Here is a 25,432-nt window from a genome sequence, read left to right as displayed (position 1 = left end):
GTCTTTCCCTCTCCTTCCTGAAGAAGCAACCATCGGTTGCGAAAGCTAGTAACTCTGTGTGTGTGTTTGTGTGTTTTGTTCATGTGCCTGTCTGCCGGCACTTTCCCGCTTGGTAAGTCTTGGAATCTTTGTTTTTAATATATTTTTCCCATGTGGAAGTTTCTTTCTATTTTATATATATATATATATATATATATATATATATATATATATATATATATATATATATATATATATAGAGAGAGAGAGAGAGAGAGAGAGAGAGAGAGAGAGAGAGAGAGCTACAGAACATTCCAGTACAATGATTCTTGACATTTGTGGATACTTCTAGAATGTGCTCAAACCAAATATAGAAATTAAAACTGTACAGTCCCGGTGAGTTTTAAACTCACAACCCTCCATGCAACAGTTTAGTATCATAACCACTACACCACGGTGCTACTCAGCCTCTTCTGCGACATTGCTCCCTCCTTAAGAGAACAGCTTCTCGGTGTTACGTCGTCCTAGTCCGGGAACGAGTCATCGGTCCTGCAGACTCCGACTCCTGATGCTCACCCTGGCGTTGATCTTCTTTGAACTTCTTTTGCCGCTACACTCTTCCTCACCTTTCCTCTTGTTGCTGGTCACTGGAGCTTTAAATTTACCCAGGGTTGCAGGATTCTTATAGGGCTTCATTCGAAGGACGTGGACCATAGCTCTGATCTTTCGCTGTCTTGTGTCAGGATTGAAATCTTCAACTTCATAAGTAACATCAGACAACTGTTTTACAATCTTATAAGGTCCAAAGTAGCGCCTGAGGAGCTTCTCAGGGACACCAACCTTCCAAACAGGAGTGAAGATCCAGACGAGGTTACCTGGCTGGTACACAACAGGACAGTGGCTCGTGTCATACTTTCAGCAATTGTTTTTCTGGGCCTGCAGCATGCAGAGTCGAGCTAACTGCCGAGCTTCCTGAGCTGTGGTTAACATGTGGCTAATGCAGTCGTCGTCCATGTCATCAGGATGTAACGGAAAAACAGTGTCCATCATCATAGTCACCTCATGTACATGTACCAGGAAAAATGGCATAAATCCTGTGGTGGTGTTGGCAAACATCATGAAAAGTAGCACCTCATCCCAGTTGCTCTGCTCAACACTGACGAACATTGATAGCATGTCAGCCAAGGTCTTATTTAGTGGCGTTCAGTAAGCCTGTTAGTTTGCAGATGGTAGGCAGTCGTCATGTGACGAGTAATGTTGCACCAACAGTTTATCTGTCACAAGATTCGATTGAAAAACTCTCCCTCGATCCATAACTAACTACCCTGGGGCACTGTGTTTTAATACAATTTCTTCCATGATGAATTTTGCTACCTCGGATGCTTCAGCTGTTTTCACAGCTGTTGTGGTGGCATAGCGTGTCAGATAATCAGTGCAAACAATAATCCATCTATTGCCACTAGCAGACGTTGGAAATCGTCCGAGGAGTTCAATCCCAACAACACCTGTCTATCTTAGGTCTTAATAAATCCTAAATGTCCGGCCTCAGTTGTGTCATGGAATTTCTGTAGAACATCTAAGCGCATGTGATAGGAATCACTGGTAGCTACCTCTTTCCAAACGGGTCAAAGTTTTTCTTGCAAAGTAATCCATCAACTACCTTAAATTGTCCTTTCACATCCTCTGACTGATTTGAGGCAAGCATAATTTTAGATATCTTGGCGACCTCCTCCTACTCAGCAGAGAAATCCTGGAGTGCAGCCAGACAGTCTCTATCTTCATCAAAGTCTTGATGGTCTTGCACAGGGTTTCTTGAGACACAGTCGGCATCTCCGTGTTTTCTTCCACTTTTATACACTATGGTAATGTCGTACTCTTGAAGACGTAGTGTGCACCTGGCGAGTCGTCCTGTTGGATCCTTAAGACCTGTTAAGCAGCAAAGTGAATGATGGTCTGCAACAACTGTAAATGGCCTTCGATACAGATACTGTCGAAATTTGCACATGACTCAGATCACAGCAAGGCATTATTTTTCTGTAGTTGAGTAGTTTCCATCGGCTTTTGTAAGTGTCCTGGAAGCATAGGCTGTAACCTTTTCTTTTCCATCTGAAATTTGCACCGATCCCATACCCACTGGCATCTGTGTGTAGTTCTGTAGGTAGCTCTCTCATCATACAGACCAAGTAAAGGGTCAGTCATCAGAGCTTTTCGCAGCACATCGAAAGAATCTTGTTGAGCACCACCCCAGATAAATCTACAGGGTGTCTATGTGGACAAGGAAAAAAAACTCCCGGATTTTTCCTGGTTAAAAATACACTTTCTCCCAGGCAAAAGTACACTTTTTCCGTCGTAAGTGACCGTATACTATTCCTTGGTACTGTAAAACTCATCAGTCCTTTTAAATGTTTATGGTTTTATATACCGACGTAGAATTTCCCGCCACTTTAGAAGACGAAACTCAGGGGGGAAAAACACGTTTTGAAACAACTTTGATGTGCAGCAATATGTACGCTGCATATTTTGTAATACGAAGATATATATTCGAATTCCACCAAATACCGCATGTTACTTTCCTAAGCATTGAAATCGAGATTGCGATGTGCTTTTGTAAGCCACTCATCACTCATGTCACGTGATCTCGCCAGCTGATGACTGCATAGGACACATGATGTAGTCAGCCAATAGCCAGATCACTCTTAAGAAACGCGAAAACACAAATAAGAAAAGTTAATGGTTTAAATTAATATACACAGCATTCACATATAATATTGGTCTCCAAGATTAATAAGCTGGAAGAGAAGCTAAGCTTCCACATATAATGTTGATCTTTTCTGCACGTGATACACTTTAAGATATATCATACAAATGTGCCAGTAACTTTTCATAATGACGTAAATGTGTGATCTTCTGAGCTCGAAATTCTTTCTAAATGGCCGTCCTCAAAGAGTTGATTTTGTTATTTACGAAATTCATCGTACATTCTCGCACATATTTCATCTTGTGTAAAAGGAAATTTGCTTTTAATGTATGTAACTCTTTTCAAACCACCGTTCGCAATATTTTCCCGCTACCTGTTAGAAATAGGTTCGTTTCAGTAGTTGCAAGCGAGCGCCAGATAACAGTCATCACAGCGCGATGATGCAGGAAGGCCATATGTACGTACGTGTAAAACATGAAAAGATCATGCATTAGATCATAAAAGAAACAAGACATCAAAGGATACTTCAAGCGCATCGGAATTTCGTGAACCATTTTCTTGGAGTACCAGTATTCTCATTTTTTTCCCCTTTATTATGGCATAATGTCATACGTGCACTTGAAATCAGCGAACAGTGAGAAATTAAACAGTTCGTTTCAAACAAACTGACTTCCTCAGCAGAAAAGATTAATAAAGCCAAATCTCTTTAGCAAACTGACAAAGATAACTTCATTGTTCTGCAAGGTGATTAATGCTTGACTGTCAGAAGGGTGGAAATAAAATTTGAAACTAATGACCTATTTTTGCTATCCGCAATTATGCGAACATATTTTAATTAATTTGATACTCTTGGTCACAAAAATCCGTTTTATCTTTTAACGTGAGAGCAAGAAACAAAGAGAAAACAACAAAATCACTTAACGTCAACACAGGTCACGTGAAGACGACCCACCTCCCCACAACTCAGACTGCTCTGTGCATCAGGCCTGGATTTAGTACATTTCCGAACCGAGGCAATATTAGGTAGTGGCCCCAAGCCACACTTCTGTAACAAGAAGCGGGAGAAGATATTACTCATACGCGACTCAACTAGGCATGCGCAAGAGCCCGCCTGCAACTTCTCTAAGGAATCTAAACAGTTGTCACGTCACGCTCATCGGAGGCAATTTGTTATAAAACAACGGCAATAACAACATAATCTGAGGAAGCTTCTCACACCTCTAATACTTTTAGGAATACGAAATACCGTTATAGATCTCACCTTTTCTGGGTCTGACCACACACCTTCATTTGACACAAGGTGTCCAAGTATTTTGATCTCTTTTGCTCCAAAGAGACACTTTCTTGGATTAAGTTTAAGTCCACCTTGTTGGAGACACTTAAGAACGGCCCTCGGTCTTTTTGTATGTTCATCAAATGTCTCTGAGAACACTATAATGTTATATAAATAACGACTCATCATCCGCTTGAGATGACGTAGATTATCCGTCATACATTCAAAAGTTGCTGGTGCATTACACAAACCAAACGGCATTACCTTAAACCCATACAGGCCCTCAGGGGTGATGAATGAAGTTTTCTCACAATCACCCTTATCTACTTTGATTTGCCAGTATCCCAAGTACATGTCCATGGTTGAGAAAAACTTAGCTCCCTTCAGATAATCTAGTGTATCGTCAATTCATGGAAGAGGGTAAACGTCCTTTCTAGTTATCTTATTAAGCTCCCTGTAATCAACACAAAAGTGCCAACTGCCATCCTTCTTCCTGACAAGGACCACTGGTGACGACCATGGGCTCTGCAAAGGTTAAATGTTGTCATTCTTCTTCATTTTCTTTACCTCATTGCAAATTGTTCGAAGTTCCGTTGCTGACACACAGTATGTTCTCTGGCTTATCGGTTGATGGTCTCCACTGCTAATCCGGTGCTTCAACATCGATTTGCCTAATTTGCTCTTCATTCCCTGTGGATTGAAGCTTTCTCAGAACTCTTGAATATAGGCAAGTAGCTTCTTTTGTTGTTCCTTAGTGTGATCTGGTGGTAGTTGAGCTAGATCTTGTCTCGTAGTGGTAGTGCTAATTTCACACACAGACTCGGCAAAGGAAGTTTCCATGACGCTCGGCTGTTCTTCAATTAACAGCTCAGCGTTTGCTACGCACATGCATCTTAGAAGGATCTGCAGTTCTCGGCGACAGTCAACTATCCACAATTCATCGAATCCATTCTTAAACGAGATGACAAAGGCTGGGATGACCAAGTTATTCTTCAGTGTCATGTTTCTCTTACATTTCACTACAAGATCCATGGGTTGATGTATAGCATGACATGTGACAGTTACCTTTCTAGTGCTGACTGCAGGAATGATCACTTCATCCAGCCCACAGTCTCCACACACTAGTAGGCATCTTCCTGTTCACAGTATCTCATCTCGCCCAGCATAATCTTCAAGCGACCACAATCTATAATTGCCTGAGCAGCTTTCAAAAAGTCCCACATGATAATGATGTCATGACTACTTTCTTGGAAGACAATGAATTCTAAGGGCTGTGTATGGCCACTTATACCCACACAAATGACATCTTCCTGTAGGGTTTACATATTTCCCATTATCCACTTTCAGCAGAGATGTTCTGTTGTCAATGAATACGGTTTTCTGCAAGTGGCAATGGTACTTCTCGGAAATGAATATGATGCACCAATAGTCCACAATAGCTTGGGATGGTCAGCCATCCCTGAGGATATCGATGTAGTTTCCTTTCATTTTTGTCGTGGTCAATGGCAGAGGATTCTTCTCTTCATTGGCCTCACCTCCAAGGAAGGTCGCACCCTTTAGTTTACCAGGTTGCGGGGGCTAGGTGATTGGCTGGAGCTTCTAAACAGCGATGGAGACCTGGATCGGCGTGTTGGGGAGCATCCTCCCCAGCGGCTAGCTTGCGGCGATTGTGACCTACGTCATCCTGTACCCACATCATCTTGTTCATCTTCGTCATCCCAGAGTTGGCGTCGGCTAAGATCGGTCTGCTGTCTTCTGGCGCAGGCATCATCAAATATCCGCCACTTTTCTCGACAATAGCGCACCACATGATCCAGTCATCCGCAGTGGAAACATTCAGGTTGATTATTCTGGGTCCTCCAGATGTCAGTCTTCCTTGACGTCCAAACAGGTTCCTCATGCAGCATTGTAGGAATGTAACTCGGCCTGGGTCTTAATTTTTTCACTGTTTGAAAGGGAAATGAAGTATCAGAGATTGGGTTCAATGTCTATTCCACTTTCTGCCTTAAGACCTATTGAAGCGTCTCGATTTTTTGCTCGCTGTGCAATCCAAGTGCCTTCTGAACTTCCTCTCTCACTATCTGATGAACACTTGTGAAATCGGTTGCTTCCTCCAGACATCGATATGATGTTTGGAAGCCGTTCAAACTTCTTGCGCGTAATTCTTTTGTGATGCATTGTCTCGATATACTGGCGCCATTTTATGAAGTCGTCTCCTGTCGAAACCTCCTTCAGGAGTAGGGCTTGATACATGTCCTCAGCAACACCCTTCATGAGATTCGCAACCTTATCTTCCTCCTCCATTCTAGGATCCACTATTTTACACAGCTCCGAGATGTCTTTATGTAGGATGCTGTAGTTTCTCCAGGTCGCTGTGCCCTGCGCTTTATCTTCAGCCTTGTACGTCTGTCGTCAAGTGTGGGTGAAATACTTGCGCAGTTCTGACTGAAATACTTACCAGCTTGTGAACTTCTCCTCGTTCTCATACCATTGCTTGGCAGCACAGGGTCATTCCATTTGTTAAATTTGGCTATATGCTCATATACCTTCAGCCACTTGTTTGGATCTTGGCCATCGTCACCAGATAAGTGTGAAGGATGTCTCATGAGGTGGCACACAGTTGCTGTCATCATAACATCGACTACGTCTTCTGTCTCAGGTACATTGTGATCTGTTGAATATGGCTCCAACTATGGTTTCTCGCCACGTAAACGGCAGCTCTGTCATGGCCTGATGGGAGCCACTGTCGTCGATAATGTGCAGCATCCAAGTTCAAATACCCAGCGTCTCCACCAGAATAATGTCACATAGAAGGTGTAATTACATGAATGACAAACACTAACTTCACTTAACGAAGGTTTATTCAGCACTTGCACATATGAGCGCAGAGGGAACTGCCTCCGATCAGAACACATACAGTATATATACAGCTACAGAATATTTCAGTACAAAGATTCTTGACATTTGTGGATACTTCTAGAATGTACCCCCAGACCGAATATAGAAATTAAAATTGTACAGTCCCGGTGAGTTCACACACACAGAGGCTCTCTACTCAACACTGTGACATGGCTTGTTCTGTTCATCTGCAGTGATTATTTTTGCTAGCCGTTTTGTTCTTGTTTCATTTTTTATGATGGCAAGTTTAATTGAACAGAATGCAGTTATGAAATTTTGTTTTTATTCAATAAGAATGCTGCTGAAACAGTTTTTATGTTGAAAACAGCTTACACTCACGTGTACATGCGGTTTGCACAATTTAAAAAGGGCGACATGTCGGTCAATGACAAACCTCGTTCTGGATGTCAATCAACTTCTCCAATCGACGAAAACAATGTTTCGAACAGTGGGAGCACCGGTGGACAAATGTGTTAGTTGTAATGTGGAGAATTTTGAAGGGGATAAAGTTGTTTTGTAAACAATTTGAATATATAGCTTTTGAAAAATAATTCTGGTCTTTTTTAATCCCCTTGTAGAAAAACTATTTGTTGCTGCCACTGAACACAGAAATCAACACTGTATAGAGAAAAAAATTATACTACCATAAGCTATTTCGAGTTGGTTAAAGACAAAAAGATATAACATTCAGGTGCCGTGACAAGACACACAAGGCTCTTGATGCAAGAATAAATGGAAGAAATATGTTCAATTTGTTGCAGATATCGCAGTTTTGAAGCCACTCTGAAATTTTATGCTGTTGATGCACATACATAAACATACACAATAAATATACACCGACTATAAATACGCAGGACACAGACATAAATAATAGGAATTCTAAACCAAATCTGCCACTTTTTGATAACTTATTGGTGCAATTGTGTGTGGTCGCTAAATTAATTTATTAAATTATATTTTGTCATTCACATTGATCCATGTGAACCCAAGGTTAGGTCCATACATTTTGTAATCTGGTCCACCCATGTTACACATGCTAGAGCCACCCTGTGGATAACACTGAAGAGAAAGTTTTTCCAGTGGTAAAGATACATTTCAGCCCTAGTAATAAAAAAAGATTTACTAATTTACCAAACGGATGTGAAGACAGCTTTCTTAAATTGGAAATCATTTGATGATGTGTGTTCTAGCTAGAAGTGGATAGAAAAACTTGTCCAGAAAAAGAGAAGATGTGGTCTGGAAAGTATTTACACACTTAAACAGAATAGCTGTTGTTGGGACAGATGTTGGTACAAAATCTTGATAAAGATCCCAACAGATTATAGAAATACAACAGAGGCCGCAGTAATCGTTATAGAAGTGGACAAATTCTTCATTCTAACTAAAGATGCAGAACAGATGAACAGTTTTAAGAGACAACTAAAAACCAAATGTAATACATGACTTGTGAGAGGTAAAAGCTATGCATAGACCAATCACCACACAAATAAAATTTTGAAAATATTTGGTAACATTTTGAGACAGAGAGCATTCTGATTGTGACAAATACAATTTGCAGCACAGAGAGAGAGAGAGAGAGAGAGAGAGAGAGAGAGAGAGAGAGAGAGAGAGAGAGAGAGAGAGAGAGAGAGAGAGAGAGGGGGGGGGGGGGGGGGAGGAAGGTGGTGACCTGGTAAAGGTCGCCACTCAAACTGGTGGCATGAAAGTTCATTCTGTGCAACTGTTTCAGTCATGATTGGCCTCATCTTGATGCAGCTGTTAGGAGTGTTAACATGGAGCTGGGGAGGGCACTGATGGCAGAGGGCATGGGTCACATTTTAGTGGTGCCAGTTTAGTCTATCAGTAGATCGGGTTCCACTAGAGATGCACCTTTTGTAGATTGAAGTCAGCTGATAGGTATATCTGCTTAAAGAAGTCCCTCTAAAGAAGCACCTTCAGAGGACATCATGTTTCTAAGTTGAGAAGGAATTAGCACATTTCATCAAAATATAGGAGTTATTAGAGATAAAGTTAGAGAACTGCTTATAGATGTTGACTCTGGAATTATTGGTGTATCAGAGGACCACTTAAATAATTTGACAATTCAGAGGCTTCCTTTACCAGGATACAGATTAGCTGGCTGTTTTTCAAGGAGTTACTTGCGGGGTGGCCTTGTACATAAAAAAACAATAACCATTTGAGTCCAAAGACTTATCACGGCATTGCACTCAACAGATATTTGAATGTTGTGCAGGAGCAGATGAATTTAATGAAACTAAACTTATAATTTTTGTTGTTTATAGGTCCCCTAACTCTGACTTAAAGAGCACTTCTGCTCAAGCTAGAGAGGGTTCTTGATTCACTTTATAGGAAGTACCAGAAATTAGTTATACATGGCGACTTCAATATTACTTTAGTATATGATGTGCAAGAAAAAGGATGTTGGTAGCTGTCCTAAATTCATATGATCTGATGCAGACAGTGTTTTTTCCAGCTAGGGTGCAGGAGACCAGTAGCACAGCCATAGACAATAGTTTTTATTCATTCTTCATTACTAGATGGACATTCAGATAGTAAAAGGGTGAATGGTCTGTCAAATCATGATCCACAAATTTCAAGAATATAAGGCTTTTGCACTCAAACAAATGTCACACATAATTACAAACTATGTAAGAAAGTTAATTCAACAGCAATAGAGTGTCAAGGAACAAGAGTGGCAGGATGTTTGTGGTGCCGATAACATATATAATGCTTTCTTTAACACATTTCTCATGCTTTTTGACAGTAGCTTTCAATTGGAATGTTCTAAATAAGGTACTAGCAGTAAAAGGCAGCCCAGGTGGCTGACTAGTGGGATATGGATATCATGTAGAACAAAGTGGGCCTTATATCAAAATGTTAAAAGTAGTCAATCAAGCTACAGTAGCCCATTGCAAACAGTATTGTAAGGTACTTAAAAATGTTATTAGAAAGACAAAGAGTATGTGGTATGCAAATAGAATAGCTAATTCACAGGATAAAATTCAAATCATATGGTCAGTTGTGAAGGAATTACTCTGGTCAGCAGTATAAGGTTGATGATATAAAGGCAGTTTGTTGTGAAAATATTTCTGTTACTGATAAATCAGATATACGTACAGTATTTAACAATAATTTTCTGAGCACTGCTGGTGAATTAAATGAAAATTTAGTTTCTACAGGGAATCATAGCTCTTGTAAAATGCCTTTCTAAGACTTATGTCTGAAATACTCTTCTGTGATACTGACAAGGGGGAGATTGAGTCAATAATTAAATCACTGAAAACTAAGGACTCTTGTGGATATGATGGAGCACCTGGCAGAATATTAAAGTACTGTGCAGCCCATGTTAGCCCTGTACTTACAAGGGAACCTCCCCATCGCACCCCTCTCAGATTTAGTTATAAGTTGGCACAGTGGATAGGCCTTGAAAAACTGAACACAGATGAATTGAGAAAACAGAAGTTGTGTGGAACTATGAAAAAAATAAGCAAAATATACAAACTGAGTAGTCCATGTGCAAGATAGGCAACATCAAGGATTGTGTGAGCTCCAAAATGAGTGTTAACTCTTTTCTATTATGTGTGAGCACCATGCACGTGTACTCGTAGGTACGTGTGTGTCTCTTCCTGTATTTCATGAATTTTTCTGTACAGGAATTTCCATTATCAGTAGAAATATTAATCAAGACATTGTGAAAGGATAAACATAAAACTGGGGAAGAGTTAGAGAATAGACATTCTGGCATCTTAAGAAAAACCATTTGAATACAATATTGTTGTGACCACATTTGCTGCAGTGTAGCACCAGTTGGAAGATTAGCCAGTGATTCTGAAGAAAAATTCCAAGATGATAGAAGGTAGGATGCACATGGCAGATCAGTGGTATTGCATTACACTCAATTACAGGAAACAGCATCTGCAAGAGTTTCCAAAGTATACTAGCTACTGTAACTCATTTCTGGATAATTAACTACAGAATATATCTGCCATCAGGCTTAAATCCACAAAACTGTCTTGCTAAACTCAAGATGCACTAACCCTGTACAGGAAATGGAAGGGTGGTTGCTTGTTTGTATGACAGGTTCGAAAGAACCCTGTTCTGTGACTGTTAGGAAGTTGCTTTGGAAATTACACAGTACCCTGTTGAGCATTTGTTTATTACTTGGAGACTATGAACTGCATTTGTTGATATCACAATATGTGGACAGGTGAAGACCTAGATAACTTATGAAACTTGGGTTTTACATTACTTTTTTGTGTATTTACATGTGAAGCCCCTAAACAAGAATCTAAAATGACCATGCATGCCACATTAACAATAATTTATAAATAAACTCTGACATCGATTATAATGTGTTATGTAACTTTTGCTAGTAATAAAAATTTGTACTGGAAACTGGTTGCCGACACAATGGTTGAACAATTGAAACATTATTATAAAATAAAATAAAAATTATACAGAAACTTCACATTACATAAAGTTATTCCTAACTTTATTGTATCTAAGCACTTCGAAAAGAAATATTGTTGAAATATCTATGTATGATATGGTTTTGCATGAGTGATTTCTGTATAATGGAGACAATACCTGAAGTAGAAAAACAAAAAATGCAATTTTCTAGCATTGGCATCTAAATATTACAAGATTAATATTTTACAATCGCCACAGCTGCATGGCAGCAGAAGCAGAAAACACTTGCAGACATCAAACTACTGAACTCCCACAACACTTAAAAATGGTAATAAATTCCAAAAATGCATCATATTGTACGTGGAAAAACCTAACTGACTCAGTATTTTATTACATAAATCTCCAAAAATGTGGCCATGTAGGTATTCGTAAGAAATGCATTCATTTACCTTTAATGTCCTTGTTTAACAATAGGTTAACAGTAGGGAACTAACTGGGGGTGCAGCAGTTTGCTACTGAATTATTTGAAAATACAAAAAATGGCGAAATTTAAGGTATTAACTGATACCCCTTGCCACATACACATTTACAAACAAAATATTTAAGGAAAGGTTCAAATGAATTTCCTCAACCATACCTTTTTATCATTTATTAATTTATACATTCAAAAATTACATAACAGGTTTCAACGTTTACCACCCACTCGTGGTGCACTTTTCTGTGTTATTTTTGATGCCTTCTGCTTCGGCACAGGTTTCGCCTGAAAGATAAAATTGTATATGTATAAATATGAAGCTCATGTTGCTGTTGACACTACCTAGTTGGGAGAAAGGCGTGGAGGGCGGGAGGGAGAATTTACTAATTGAACCATTGGTCCTTTCCTTCTGACCCATTGCAATTGGTGAGGGTATGAAACTACTATATTTGTTATACAGATTTGAATCACAGAATTCAAGATTTATGGAAAAAAACATACCTTAGGAAGTGCAGCCTGCTTCTTTGCTGCTTTGACAGCTTTTTTCTGCTCTTTAGCAGCCCTGAAAGAGAAATCAGCCAGTTTCCACAAGTCTGAATTACAGTAACTGTCAAACACTACAATAAATATTACTACAGCTGAATGTATCAGCTATGAACAACCAACATTACATGTATCTAAATTTAATATTTTTATCCTCAACAGCTTGCAAAATTGGTTGTTGAGTAAAATCCATGTATTCACGTTGTTTTACTAAATCAGTTGAAATGTGCAACATATTGAATTTTATGCTGTATTTTCTCTTTGGACTTCTTTGTAAAATAAAAAAAAGCAGAAATTGCTTGGAGCTCACTTTCAGTACATGAAAGTGAGCTCCAAACAATTTCTGCTTTTTTTTATTTTACAAAGAAGTCCAAAGAGAAAATACAGCATAAAATTCAATATGTTGCACATTTCAACTGATTTACTAAAACAACAGGTAGAAAACCACACACAAAAGTGGCAAGGATATAGAGCAATGTGACATAATTGTATTTCACAGCTGTTAGAGAAGGCACTTAAGATTAATCATGAACTCGGCAAGAGCCACTAGTGATAAACATTCAAGAGTTACTGAAAATCAATTAGTTCATGTACATCACCTGCTCTCTTTCTAAGGAATTTTTTTAAAGAGAGAGAGAGAGAGAGAGAGAGAGAGAGAGAGAGAGAGAGAGAGAGAGAGAGAGAGAGAGAGAGAGAGAGCATCCAAATACAGTAATGAACTATTGTGTGTGGTGTGCATTCAATCTATTCCTTTTTATTCTATACAAATGTGGACATTATTATTAAAACACTGACTTCTGTTTAATGAAAAGCTATCAGTTAATAGAGTTTTGTAATCCCATTTCTAAACAATATTCTGTTAATATGGAGAAGCCTTGCAACATTGGTACAGTCATTATTTTATGCACTTTCGGAGTAATAATAGACATTCAAAATTGCAATACTGCTAAATGAAAATCCCTCTATTCCCATGTGCCCCATTATTCTTAGTTTTTAATTACGAGCCCCCAATAAGCTTCCCTATTCAAATCTCTTATCTTTCACAGGGTCTCAATAATCTTGATAGCTAAGATATGCACTATGTGACAGTCACTGTCCTGTTTCTGCCAATACCCAAGAATGTGACACCACTTCATCTCACATGTTTTGTTTTGAGTTGCATTATTTCTCACTTTGTCATTTTCAATACAAGGGGTACATATAGGAAGTTAGGTTAGGATAAGATAAGCAACCTTTTAGTCGGTGAGCCAAAAGAATTTTACAATTTTACCTGGTAACATGTTTAACTGCCAACATCACATTTCTTTCTTTAGCACGTTGAGTCTCACCTGTTTCCACTGAATACCCTATTTCCACACACACTGCCTGAATGTGCACCCCACATTAAAATGTGCACCTCTGGTCAGTGCCAACACCATAATGTTTGTTCATTCAGCATAAAAGTGACCAGGGAACAGCCCACAAAGTCGTGAAGCATGCACCTACAGATTCTATGCTCACTCAGTAGCAACGATCATTCTGCATGTGAACACTTAGAAGGATGCAATCTCAGAGTGCACCCTAGTATTTTACAGTAAGCTCCATTACTCCACTGTATATTATCAAAGTTCAACAAAGTATTACCAACCCATTGACAATTGAGTTGCAACTGGATTTATCTGATCCCTTTTAGTTATCAGACAGGATAGCACCCACTCACACATATCTGAAATCTTGGTTGGGGTGACAGACTAACTTTAAGTGTAGCTTGAGGTCTTAGTATGTACATCAAATATTTTGATGCACACACATCACACAGGGTGTGATTCGAAAGTTTCAAGACTTAACTCAGAACTAGAAATTTATTGAACATTTAAGTACAGCAGACTAAAATTCTTCAAAATATGATCCTTCAGCATCAACACAGTGCTGCCAGCAAGTCTTCCACAGCTCGTAGCCCTTCTGGAAGACCTCACGTGTCATGCTGTCAAGGGCTCTCGTCGAAGCCTGCTGGATGGCGTCGATGGAGTAGAATTGCTTCCCTTTTAGGCCTGTCTTGAGTCGGAGGAAGAAAAAAACATCACTTGGAGCCAAGTCGGGGCTGTAGGGTGGCTGTGGCAGTGTTGTCACATTGAACTTGACCAAAACTTCGGCAATGGCACGTGACATGTGAACTGGCACATTGTCATGGTGGAGAATTCAATCCGCCATGTGGACAAGGCGAACTCAATCCCTCAAGCGGTGGAGCACTCCAGCATAAGTCACCTGAGTCTGCCCAAGAGCAACAAACTCCTTGAGAATCGCTCTTTTACCATTAAAACAATCAGCATGCACTTCACACATGACTTGCTCATGTGAGCTTTCTTGGGCTTCAGTGAGGAAGCAGTGTGCCATTCTGAATTGATGCTTAAACTCAGGATCTTGCTTGTAGACCCAGGTCTCATCACCAGTGGCCACTTCCTCCAGAAGGTTCAGATCAACATTCAACTGTTGGAGCATTTCCTTGCAAACAGTCATGCACCGTTTCTTCTGATCCACAGACAAAACTTTTGGCCCCAGTTTAGCACACACTTTTCGCATCATCAAATTCTCCTTCACAATCCTCCGCACCGTACTCTGAGTCCCAGTTCATCACTCTCTCCACATTTTGATCCGTTTGGCTTGATGATGGCTTCCCAGAGTGGTGGTCGTCTTCAACATTCCCACGACCATCTTTGAAACATTTGTGCCACGTGAAAACCATTGCACGGGACTTCTTCCTCAAAGTACTCTTGAATCATAGCGGTTTTGCTCAGTTGCATGCGAAACTTGATTGCATAAACACTGTTCCAAGTGCTGCTCCATTTTCACCTCTCCCGCTAAAGTCAATGACACACACTCACGCTGCAAGTGATATGCACTCCCCAGGGTTCCAGAGGCAACTGCTGCAGCTTCAGTTCATTCCCTGAGACCCCCCCCCCCCAATATTTCCCACACCCAGCGGAACCGGTCCACACACGCTCCCCTACTCAGAAATGAATCAGTAAGAAACTTCTAAATCACACCTTGTACATAAACTACGGAAAATACTAAGTGGGGTTGGGGGTAACGGTGATGCACTTTAACTTTTGAGACCAGTTTAATTGAGATATTAACATTTTCTAGTTTGGGAGATGAGTCTTTGGTACTGACAGCCAAGTAACGTTGTTCATTTGCGTAATGACCACAAGCAGCCAGCCGACAACGGACTGCATTCAAGAAGGTAGCAGGGGCCTTGTTGCCACTCTGCAAATTGGACGCACTCATGTCAGAAATGTATCAGTTAGTTCTCACATGCGAATGGTGCAGTAGTTTCGTCATTTGTATTAATAGTTCAGTCCGTAGTTTATTCTGTTGTTTAAATGTTTATCTGCTTGTGTTTCCTTTTACACAATGTCCAGCATAACAAGTAATGCCAGCCCAACACGTGAAGTGAAAAGGTGAAAGAAAAGTGTGCTATCTAGCCAGGACTCCATATTCATGGTTGGTGAGGGTCTATTTGGGGGGTGGGTGGGTAAAAGAACGGGGGTAGGGGGAGGGGGGGAAGGTGAATACTTATTTCCTCTTGCTCAGGTTGTTAAGAGGACCGCAGCAACGTTGCAAACAAGCAAGAACACTTGTAAAAATACGGAAATTACAGTACTGTATAGATTGCAGTGAGAGTGGCAGAACAAAGCTGCCCAATTCTATCTAAATTACTCATGTCGCTTCACTTCAGAAAGATTAACTCTAAAGGATACAAATTTTCATTATGTACTGTGCTGAAAGACAAAGGTTACAATTATTCCGTGTCAAAAGATTCATGGAAATGACGTAGTTGCACAGCAGTGCACAGGATCATGGGAGTGGGATTCGAAAACATAGTGAGAACAGATGAAACTTGGGTTAATGCCAGCCATTCATTACATTGAGGCTGTAGTAAAGGGATGACTGAGGGGAACATGGAATGCCTGTCGGAAAAGGAGCACAACTTGTTTTATGTTGGTACATCTGACAGTTTTGTGCCAAACTGCTTATTAATGTTTCATTCCAAAATGACAGGTGATTTCCATGAAGAGATGAACAGTGGGTTTATTTTAAAAGTGGCTCGAGACATTGGTTATGAAGCAACTGTTAAGTCTATCAGTGATCACCATGGATAAAGGTCATTATCATTTCATTGTTCATGATAGGACACCAACTTTGACAACAAAAGAAGATCTTATCCAGTGGCTCAAATGATGAAAAATGGATTTTGGAGGAATTTGAAATAGGCAAAATTGCTCGAAAATGTGGCACAAAAGAAACTACAATTTCCGACGTGTGTGATTAATGAGACAGCTAAAAGGCAGGGATATGAAATTGTTCAGCTTCCTCCATAGTACTGTCACTTCAATGTCATTGAAGAGGTATGCGCACAAATAAAAATGTACACTGCTGCAAATATAAAAATTCACCACCTGTAAATAGAAAATAATCACACATCAGCTGTCAAACAACCAACAAGCAAGATATGGAAAGAAACTGAATACTGCGAGTATCAGAGGGAGCCAAAAATAAAGGCATTGTGGAGAGCCCATAAATGATTTAATTACACATCTCAGAAGGAGAATGATAGTTTAAGCAGCACTGAAGACAATTTTACATCAGATTTTGAACGTAACGGGTGGCATTTTCCCACAGTACAACTTAAACATACTCAAGAACATAAGGACAGAGCACGCCATCTACCTATCATCATACTACGAGTACTATCTTGAGATTAAAACTGTTACTATACAGATAAATTATTCTGTCCTCTCAGAACTAATTAATATTTAATAATGGGAACAAAAACACAGATGTTCAACAATTTACAAAAATACATTTTCATTTCTATTGTGACGTTTGACAAGTAACCTCATTATCTTTCAGTACAATAGACACTAAATATACTCTCTTCACTTTTTCGAGATTACATGTTACAAGTAGCAACTGCAAATAAATTCACACACAGAAATACGACCAGCATATTGTCAACACTTTTGTTTACGCTGCCAGAGAACCTGTATCAATAGAGACAGAGTGCAGTGGTATAAGCAATTTTCAGCAACACTGCCACCTGCCCACTTGAACTGTCAATACCAAATCACTTGTCTCGTGAACTATATGTCAATTAATGAAATCTTTATATTGATTACTGCTCACTAATATCAGAAAATGTGATTTAATCTAGAAATGCACTGCAAACTAGATACATTTCTTCCAGTCACTGCCGCCACAACTCTATCAACCAACAATGTTATGCAGTCTGTACAACTGTCACATCCTCCATACCACACCATTAGACAGCATGGCTATTGATTCCTGACTGCCACCGCACAAAAACAAAAGCAGATGCTCTATCATATTTTCTTCAAGACTGACTGTACAGATTTCACTGGTTAACATGTGTTCTGCCATTAAAAAAAAAAAAAATCACAATTGTGTGTGGTCTTTGTGATACCGGTGGGAAATGAAATTTGTTAATACTTTAGGCTTTGCTTTACTTGTTTCCCTCTGGCAACAATATGCACCTTTGTCACTTTCATGTACCACATAGCATTCTTCTTCATTCTTTAACATATACTACTTTCTTATTTTGTTTCTACACAAATGGTACCTGCACACTACCAAAAATGGATCATGCGCACCTGGGGGACAAAGATAGAGGAAACAACTCACAAAATAGAGTTCACAAATACTCTTGAGTGAAATATTAATTTGATGGCAGTGATGTGGATAGGGATCTTTTGAAAAACACTTTTCCACAAATTGGACAAAATTAGACACAGATACAGGGTTCTAGGGTGTTTTTGACAATAGACGACAGGTTCAAGCCCAGTACATGTGACTCGCTGTGGATGCTATGACAGTGAAGTAACTTTGGAAGAAAAAGAATAGTGGCTCAGTGTGTGTACATTTAAAGATGGTTAGGTGCTTTCTGAGAGCATTACATCCTTGCAAAGTCGAATTCACCTCTAGCTATTTTACTGATGAACTGGCCCATGTGGCTGCCGAAAAATTTGTTGTATAATTTTCATGTTTGACCTCAAGGCCAACAAATATACTGCCATCTGAATAAATATGTTAGCACATGCATATTTCGTATGGTTGCTGGTATAAGCAACATTGATATACTACTTTAATCAATTGCTGGGGTTCCCACTGCCAATGCCTTTTTAATTGTTCTGAAACAGTCAGGTGATCAGTGCACTTCTGTAACAGCTGCATTTCCCAAATGAGAGCCAAGACATAAAAGCTGTATGAAGTGTGCCATCCTACAAGATATCTCAAAGGGAAATTTATATTAGTACCAATGTAGAAATTTCTTTCTGCAGGTACATCACACTGAAGTCTGAAATTTCAAGCAGTACATGCCAGAGTCTTACAGACATGGAAGACTTCAAACTTTTGAGTGTTCGGTGTATCTGGATACACCTACAACTTTGAAATAAACACAAGAGGGAGAAGAAAACAAATTTGGGCATGCTTACAATGCACCAAACTTAAGAGCAAGTAGCAATACTGTCACACACACCATGAACAATACTACTACAATTACTGTACATAACTACCACTGTTGGTATACATGGAATCAGGTGTCCATTCCCTCTGAGCAGTACATCACAACAGAATTACAAACTAACTTTCAAATCATGAACTAAAGAGCAGAAAAAAAGGGATAATGAGTTTTTAATACTGTTGGATGTGGAATTTCATCATTTGACCTATTTTACATGTTTCTCATAACAAGAAATAAAGAAACATCTGAACATTCCTTGTTCAAACTGATAGAAACTTACAAAATGAACATAGGTGGTGTCAAGTTCCAGCAGGCAAACTAATAAGGTGAGAATACAGCAATACAAGCTAGAAAATGGTGTAGGCATTATATTTATCACATGCTTGCCATGACAAGTTTTTAACTCCTTGTTTTTATTCAGAGGCATTACAGCCATCTGTGAGCACAACTAGGATAACAAAGGTCAACAATTCAGAGTTTAAATATCTGAGACTTCATTTAATACTACAGCAATAAAAACTCCACGAGGCCAAATTCAATAATTGTTATCGCACAAAACTGATTACTGGCCAGTACAAAAAACTAATAATGATGGTAATGCCGACTTGAAAGGGATCCTCATGCAGGAAGTGTGGTGTATTCCTCTGTTCCATTGCCTATCATAATAACAAGGTAATTTCTTAATTGCAACACAACAAACTTTGTTTTATTTAATTCCACGACACGTTTCAAAGGTTTAAACCACCATAATCGGGTGGATTTGACATTTGTGTGTGTGTGTGTGTTACTTTGTTTACAATGCTTGGGAATGTAAAACTTAAGCACATGAACAACTGTGTGTGTGTGTGTGTGTGTGTGTGTGTGTGTGTGTGTGTGTGTGTGTGTGATGGTCACCAAGGCAAATGGAAGTGCTGGAGTATTTTAAGTACAAAAATCATATCAAACAGTACTGATTAAAATCTTCAATCATATCTTCTGTTTCTCCTCAATATTAAGGAAAGAATTGTTTAAATTTATGCACTGTAGGGTTAAAGATCTTTTCCGATGCATAGTTTTGTATGATTCATTCTAGTGGAACTCAGGATATGCGATTTTAGCAGGCATGGTCCATATCAATTCAGACAGGATAAGAAAAAGATCTTGCCTTCATAGCCATGGATGTTATTGAATGAAGCATATGTTAAAATGAAGGACCAAGTAAGGAACATGTATTTTTTTGTTTTCTCCAAAAAAATTCTATTCCGAGATACAGCCCTCCAAAGACGACACTGCACATACCATTTTAAAGCTACGAATCTTGGAAATAATTTTAAAATGCTGTGTCTCTGGAACAGTTCTAGATATTTTGTTGGTCTTCCAATTTGAAAGAAAATAGCTTTACGATTACAAAGAAATCCTCCATTTGGACTTATGGTAGCATTAAGTTCACTAAAATTTCATGTAACTCTTGACTGGTGTCTATAATCTCTGCAATCCACCAGACACAGTCATACACACGACAGAAACATCCCTCTTCTAAGGTTGTGAATCTGCTTTTTCTCAGGTGTTGGCCAAATTAATGAAATTTCTTCTTTCCTGCTCTTTAAAGTGTGTGCAATATGAGTTCGCCCATCACTCGAGTCCAAAAATGTGTGTTCTGAATTCCTTTCTTCTGGTCACGGAATGCTTCGATTTCCTCTTTGGACAGAAAATGAGGGTTGTCGATGGGTGAGATTTAATGACTCACACAAAATCTTCAGCATCCTGAATCACAGCCGCATTTGGTCTGCAAAGATTATGTTTTGTAATATGGTGCTTCCACAGGCCTCCTACCAATCACAAGGACTTTTTCGTGACCAGTAGCACAGTATACCTTGTCAGTTGGCACAATCTACTTAACAGCTGGTAATGATTTTTAAAATGACTAGGAGCACCATCAGAAATAATGATCTTGTCTGCCTCTGTTTGCAGTTAAATTTTGCACCACTCTGTAAAAATTGAAACCTGGTATTTACTCCAATGACAATTCTTGTGGGAGACTTGCAGACCAGTTCTCAGCAAAATCACAAAGAAGCATTAAACACAGCCTGTACACACCCTTTCACTTCTGCAATGTGTTTTTGCTGCAATTTCTTCAGATGCTGGTGTTTCTGCTTTCACTGACCACTTACAAAGTTCATCAATGAAACTGTCAAAGGCAACAGTTTTCTTAATTAGTTTATTTTCTTCCCATGCCTTGTATGTAATTTCTGCAGAGTTATCTGCTGTATCTTCCTTTCCAGAGCAGTCACCACATTCTTGAAGCAAAGAAGTGTCTCACTTTACGTCACAGATTACTAATGATGTCATATGCGCCAGTAAGTTCTTCAAAGTTACCACACAAAATTCAAAATTAATGCAGTACAAACATAAACAGACATATCTAGGTGGGTGTAGAACTACCTACTTAGGTTGTAGTGCATAAAATTTTGATCTTCCAACATGCGAAGTTATATAGCTAATCTTATAAATTGCAGAAGTTTCTTTAATACTGTAAGTCATGTACCTCTTCACTCCCACAACTTTTTGCCCTTTTTTTTTGCACACTGGTGGTAACAGTTCCAGATAAAACGACTGCACTATTTGAACTTTAGTTGCTTCTACACGATGACCATAACAGGGATCTGGTCTTCCAAAGACTCATTTACAGACCTCAAGTGTCTTGATGTATCTGTCATGTACTTTGATACTGAAGTAACATGGTTCAAATTTGTTTTCTTTAAAGATGTGTCTAAATTTGTTTTCTATGAAAATGTCTCTGGAAGAATAGTTAAAACTTGCACCTATTCACTGCAGAATGTATAATATTCAACATCTGAATTGATCCTTGTGAAAAATTCCTAGCATGAGGTGCAAGAGTGTTTTGGTTCATTTTCTTCTAAAGATGAAGGGTGTGGTCAGTTTTGCTGTAATGTATACATCCATAGCATTAGTAATTTCTCTGCCCTTTCTTGATGCATAGAGCTTATGACTTGACTCCACTGACAACTGTTTTGTCAAAGGAATAAGACCTACGTCTGTAGTTGACTGATTCAGGGTATTCAATTCTTCCTCTATTGATGCAAAACCTGCATAATCTGCACCATGGGAGCCTTCACCTTGTTCAGATAGTATCATTATTATTCTGTCAAAACATTTAGAATACGAAAGTCATCACTGGAAGTATCTTCACTTTGACAGAGTGAGAAAACTGATTCCCACCCTAAACAAAGTCTTGTTTTTTGGCTGTAATGTCACTTTATGGATATGCAAATAGTCAGCACACTTCACCCTATTGTGGTCCCAGTCAGAAGACATTTCACACAGTCCTTTTCATAAAACACACTGCAACTGTGTCAAAAAAAGTGAACAAATTAGCACTGGGCAACTATAATACAGAAACCTGCAATGAACAAGCACAATGAAGAAACAAACTACAAGGAAGTGTAAAAAATAATGGCGAGTGAAAAGGAAATTAGTAAGAAACAACATCATTGAAGACACATTACAGTGAACGTTAATTTTTTTTAACAAAACCTGTCCAACTTAAAACTGAAAGATCTCCTTTCAGAGAATATAGTAATACATGGTACTGATCAACAGGAAAAAACTAGCTTTCCTGGATTGGCATTCTTGGGGAAACTAAACTGCAAAAAAGTTCACTAGGCAACAATAAAAGAACTGTGACATATGTCCAACAGAGGATACCATTGTAATTACAAAGCAATTATCTTTGAAATAAGAAACTAGCAAATTACATAAAACTGGTAGATATAGCATTGTAAATTTTTTTCCGAAATTCGCATCTTGAAAACAGTGTTCGCAGAGACATCTTTGGAGACCTGTATCTCAGGACGGGAACTTCTTTTTGGAGGGGGGAGGGGAATACATCTTTCCCACATACTCCAGAATATTAACATTTGCTAAATTCAACAACATCCAAGACTATGAAGGTAACACCCCTGCCTGAAGTGATACGGATTATGCCAGCAGGTAAATACACTACCTTTTACTGAAATTGTATGTGTTCTCCATTTCAAACATAAAAACACAGAGAGAGTGCACTTTTATTCATATAACAAACACCATCAATAGAACAGTGATGAAACTGGGTACACTAAAGCTGAAACAACCATGTATGTTCTCTACTGCTACATGAACTTAAATGGCCACAGCAGCACAGCACCAGTGGTTTCCTAGATATGCACATAAAAGAGATATCTTAATCACACAATCTTTGTTTAGCAAATTTAATTGTTATCTTCAAGATCACTTGCGTTGAGCATGAGACTGTCATGGCCCCAGATATATATTTTGTTTACAGGGCTGACGACAAAATGGTATTCTAGTGGCAAACCTCATGTGTGCAGCGTCAACTTTCATTAATCTAAACACTATTAGCTTGCAAAAACATGTAGCGCAAATGTTGAATCTAGACATCCGTATATAAAGCTACATACGAGTTTGTAACAATCACCATCCTGAGTAACATTTGATACCTTTTTGGACTGAATCAATTTATTTTCAATCTAATTTGAAGTTCACGATGTCTGTAGAAATGTGAGGGAAAGGGACCATAGCCCAATGCTACAAAAGAGCAATATATTGCCAATTTTTCACCCAAACTGGACTGTTACCTGATAGCCTGCTCTCGCTGTGCTTTCCTAATTTCAGGCTTCATATTCCTTTTTGCCATGATGTCAGTAAGAGATGCACCAACAATAGCTCTGTGAAATTTCTGGGTGCGACGGGTTCGCTTTTTGGTCTGTTCTTCTTCCTGACCTTTCTTGTGCTTCCGCCTAAAAAGATACACAGAGTGAAACACGAGCAACAGAAAGTCTGAGGACAATATGTAATTTTAGGACAGTACTCAGTTATTAAATTTTCATCTGGACTCAGTGGATTGACAGATTATTAGAAACATCATGGCAAGAAATAAGTTGTGAGTGAAGTTGCTGAAATGAATATCTCAGCCACAAAAAGTAACCTACTATTAAAATACATTTTAAGATTTGTTATTTGATATAAAGCATATGCTTATAGTGCAATAAGTAAATTCACTGATATATCTAATACACAATGCGACATAATAGAAATGTTACCTGTATAACACTGTCCATGTCACCTTCCTGGGATTCCTTTTCATCAAATGTGAAGATTCACATTTCGCATTAAGAAAAGTAAACGTCTGCAACAAGTAAGTACACTTAGTTAATAAGTGAGTAGAGGATAAAACAAAATCAAGACAGCTGACAACCAACATGCATTTAAAAATTAAAGCTTCCAGTGCGATGATTGTTTTGTATCCAGTCTTATTTACAATCACCTAAAACGGCAGCACCCACTACCTCCCTCTGAGGAATAGTGGATTAAGACCCAGATAGGTGTGCCACAGCCGAACAACAACCTATCCCATTCATTTCCAAACAATCAATTATAAGCAAATATCTACAACAAATGAAATCTGGAATATCACGAATATTTGACAAAATACAACCTGGAGGTGATCAAATCAGCAAGTGAGTGAAATAATTCACATATTGCACAACCTGAAGAAAGACCTATTCTAACACTTTACAGAGTGAGTCAGCTATGAAACAACATCATTCCAGCAGTGAACATTACCAACCAGTTCTACGATCAAAATTAAGCTCCACAAAACTGATCAAATAAACATGCACACATTGCGAAACTAATAACAATTACTGGGGAACATGTAAATCGACACTTTATGACATAGCTTTGCATGGCATTTCAACATCCACTTATTATTTCCATAAGTATGTCCAGTGTGCTTTTTTCCCCGAACAGTGAAAGTTATTACAAATAGCACAAGCACACTTGCAATTACAAATAGAGAAAATTAACCACTGTTCCCACAAACAGAATTTACCAATCGAGCCCTTTACGGATACTTCGACGGCTGCTATTAAGCTTTTTCAAACATCACGAAACTCAGAACTCAACAATAACTTAAAAAATAATTCTTACCTTTCCATCTGTCTTGACCATGGTTTTCCCATGGCCAGGGTATATTTTATACCCACTGTAGGCACACAGTCCGATCCTGTTAACGAAATCATTCTGTTACAATTCATATTTACAAATCTAACAGCACAACACAAGAGATGATATCAGAAACAACTTTCAAGAAATTTTCATGCTGTACTTACTTCATCTTCTCTCACAGGAAACGGAACACTAAATGGCAGATCCAAACACCTTCCGTTGTTGTTAAAGATACTACACTACACAGTTCTGTTCTACGCTACTTCACATCCCTGGATTTCAAGACAAATGAGTGGCGAAACTTTCGCTACTGAAGCGCTGGAAAGCGGCAAGTCTCAAAAACACAGTGAGAATGATCGTAAGCTGTGTGTATGACCGGGGCTTGTTATGGCACTATTGCCTAGTGTAGCAATCGCCACCAGGAAGGTAACCTACAAAGTGATTTTTGTATGTTTTGGAAAAGAGACCGGATTTTTGTTACGCCATCTCTTTGAAGCTGAGATTATTCTTGTTTGTTCAGCTTTGTCTATTGTAAATTGTTTACAGATGTAATAAAGTTATTGTAGCGCAGTAAGGTGACTGATTACATGCCAGATGGCTAGAAATTGGGTGAGCCACGAAAGAGAAAAG

At 38.8% G+C, this 25,432-nt stretch overlaps 1 protein-coding gene across 1 annotated transcript; it reads right to left on the bottom strand.

Annotated features, from left to right (window-relative positions):
* Positions 1 to 11,892: 11,892 nt before the first annotated feature.
* Positions 11,893 to 25,072, bottom strand: LOC126282018 (60S ribosomal protein L24). The gene is made up of 6 exons (XM_049981414.1): positions 24,967 to 25,072; positions 24,785 to 24,860; positions 23,896 to 23,981; positions 23,431 to 23,592; positions 12,235 to 12,295; positions 11,893 to 12,018 (listed from the first exon to the last, which is right to left on the bottom strand). The coding sequence occupies exons 1-6, from the start codon at positions 24,969 to 24,971 to the stop codon at positions 11,944 to 11,946; spliced, it is 465 nt and encodes a 154-aa protein (XP_049837371.1). The 5' UTR covers positions 24,972 to 25,072; the 3' UTR covers positions 11,893 to 11,943.
* Positions 25,073 to 25,432: the final 360 nt, after the last annotated feature.

Source organism: Schistocerca gregaria, chromosome 1 (assembly GCF_023897955.1).
Source record: "Schistocerca gregaria isolate iqSchGreg1 chromosome 1, iqSchGreg1.2, whole genome shotgun sequence".
Taxonomy (NCBI): domain Eukaryota; kingdom Metazoa; phylum Arthropoda; class Insecta; order Orthoptera; family Acrididae; genus Schistocerca; species Schistocerca gregaria.
Note: the sequence above shows the minus strand (reverse complement) of the source record. Positions and strands in the feature narration are given on the sequence as shown.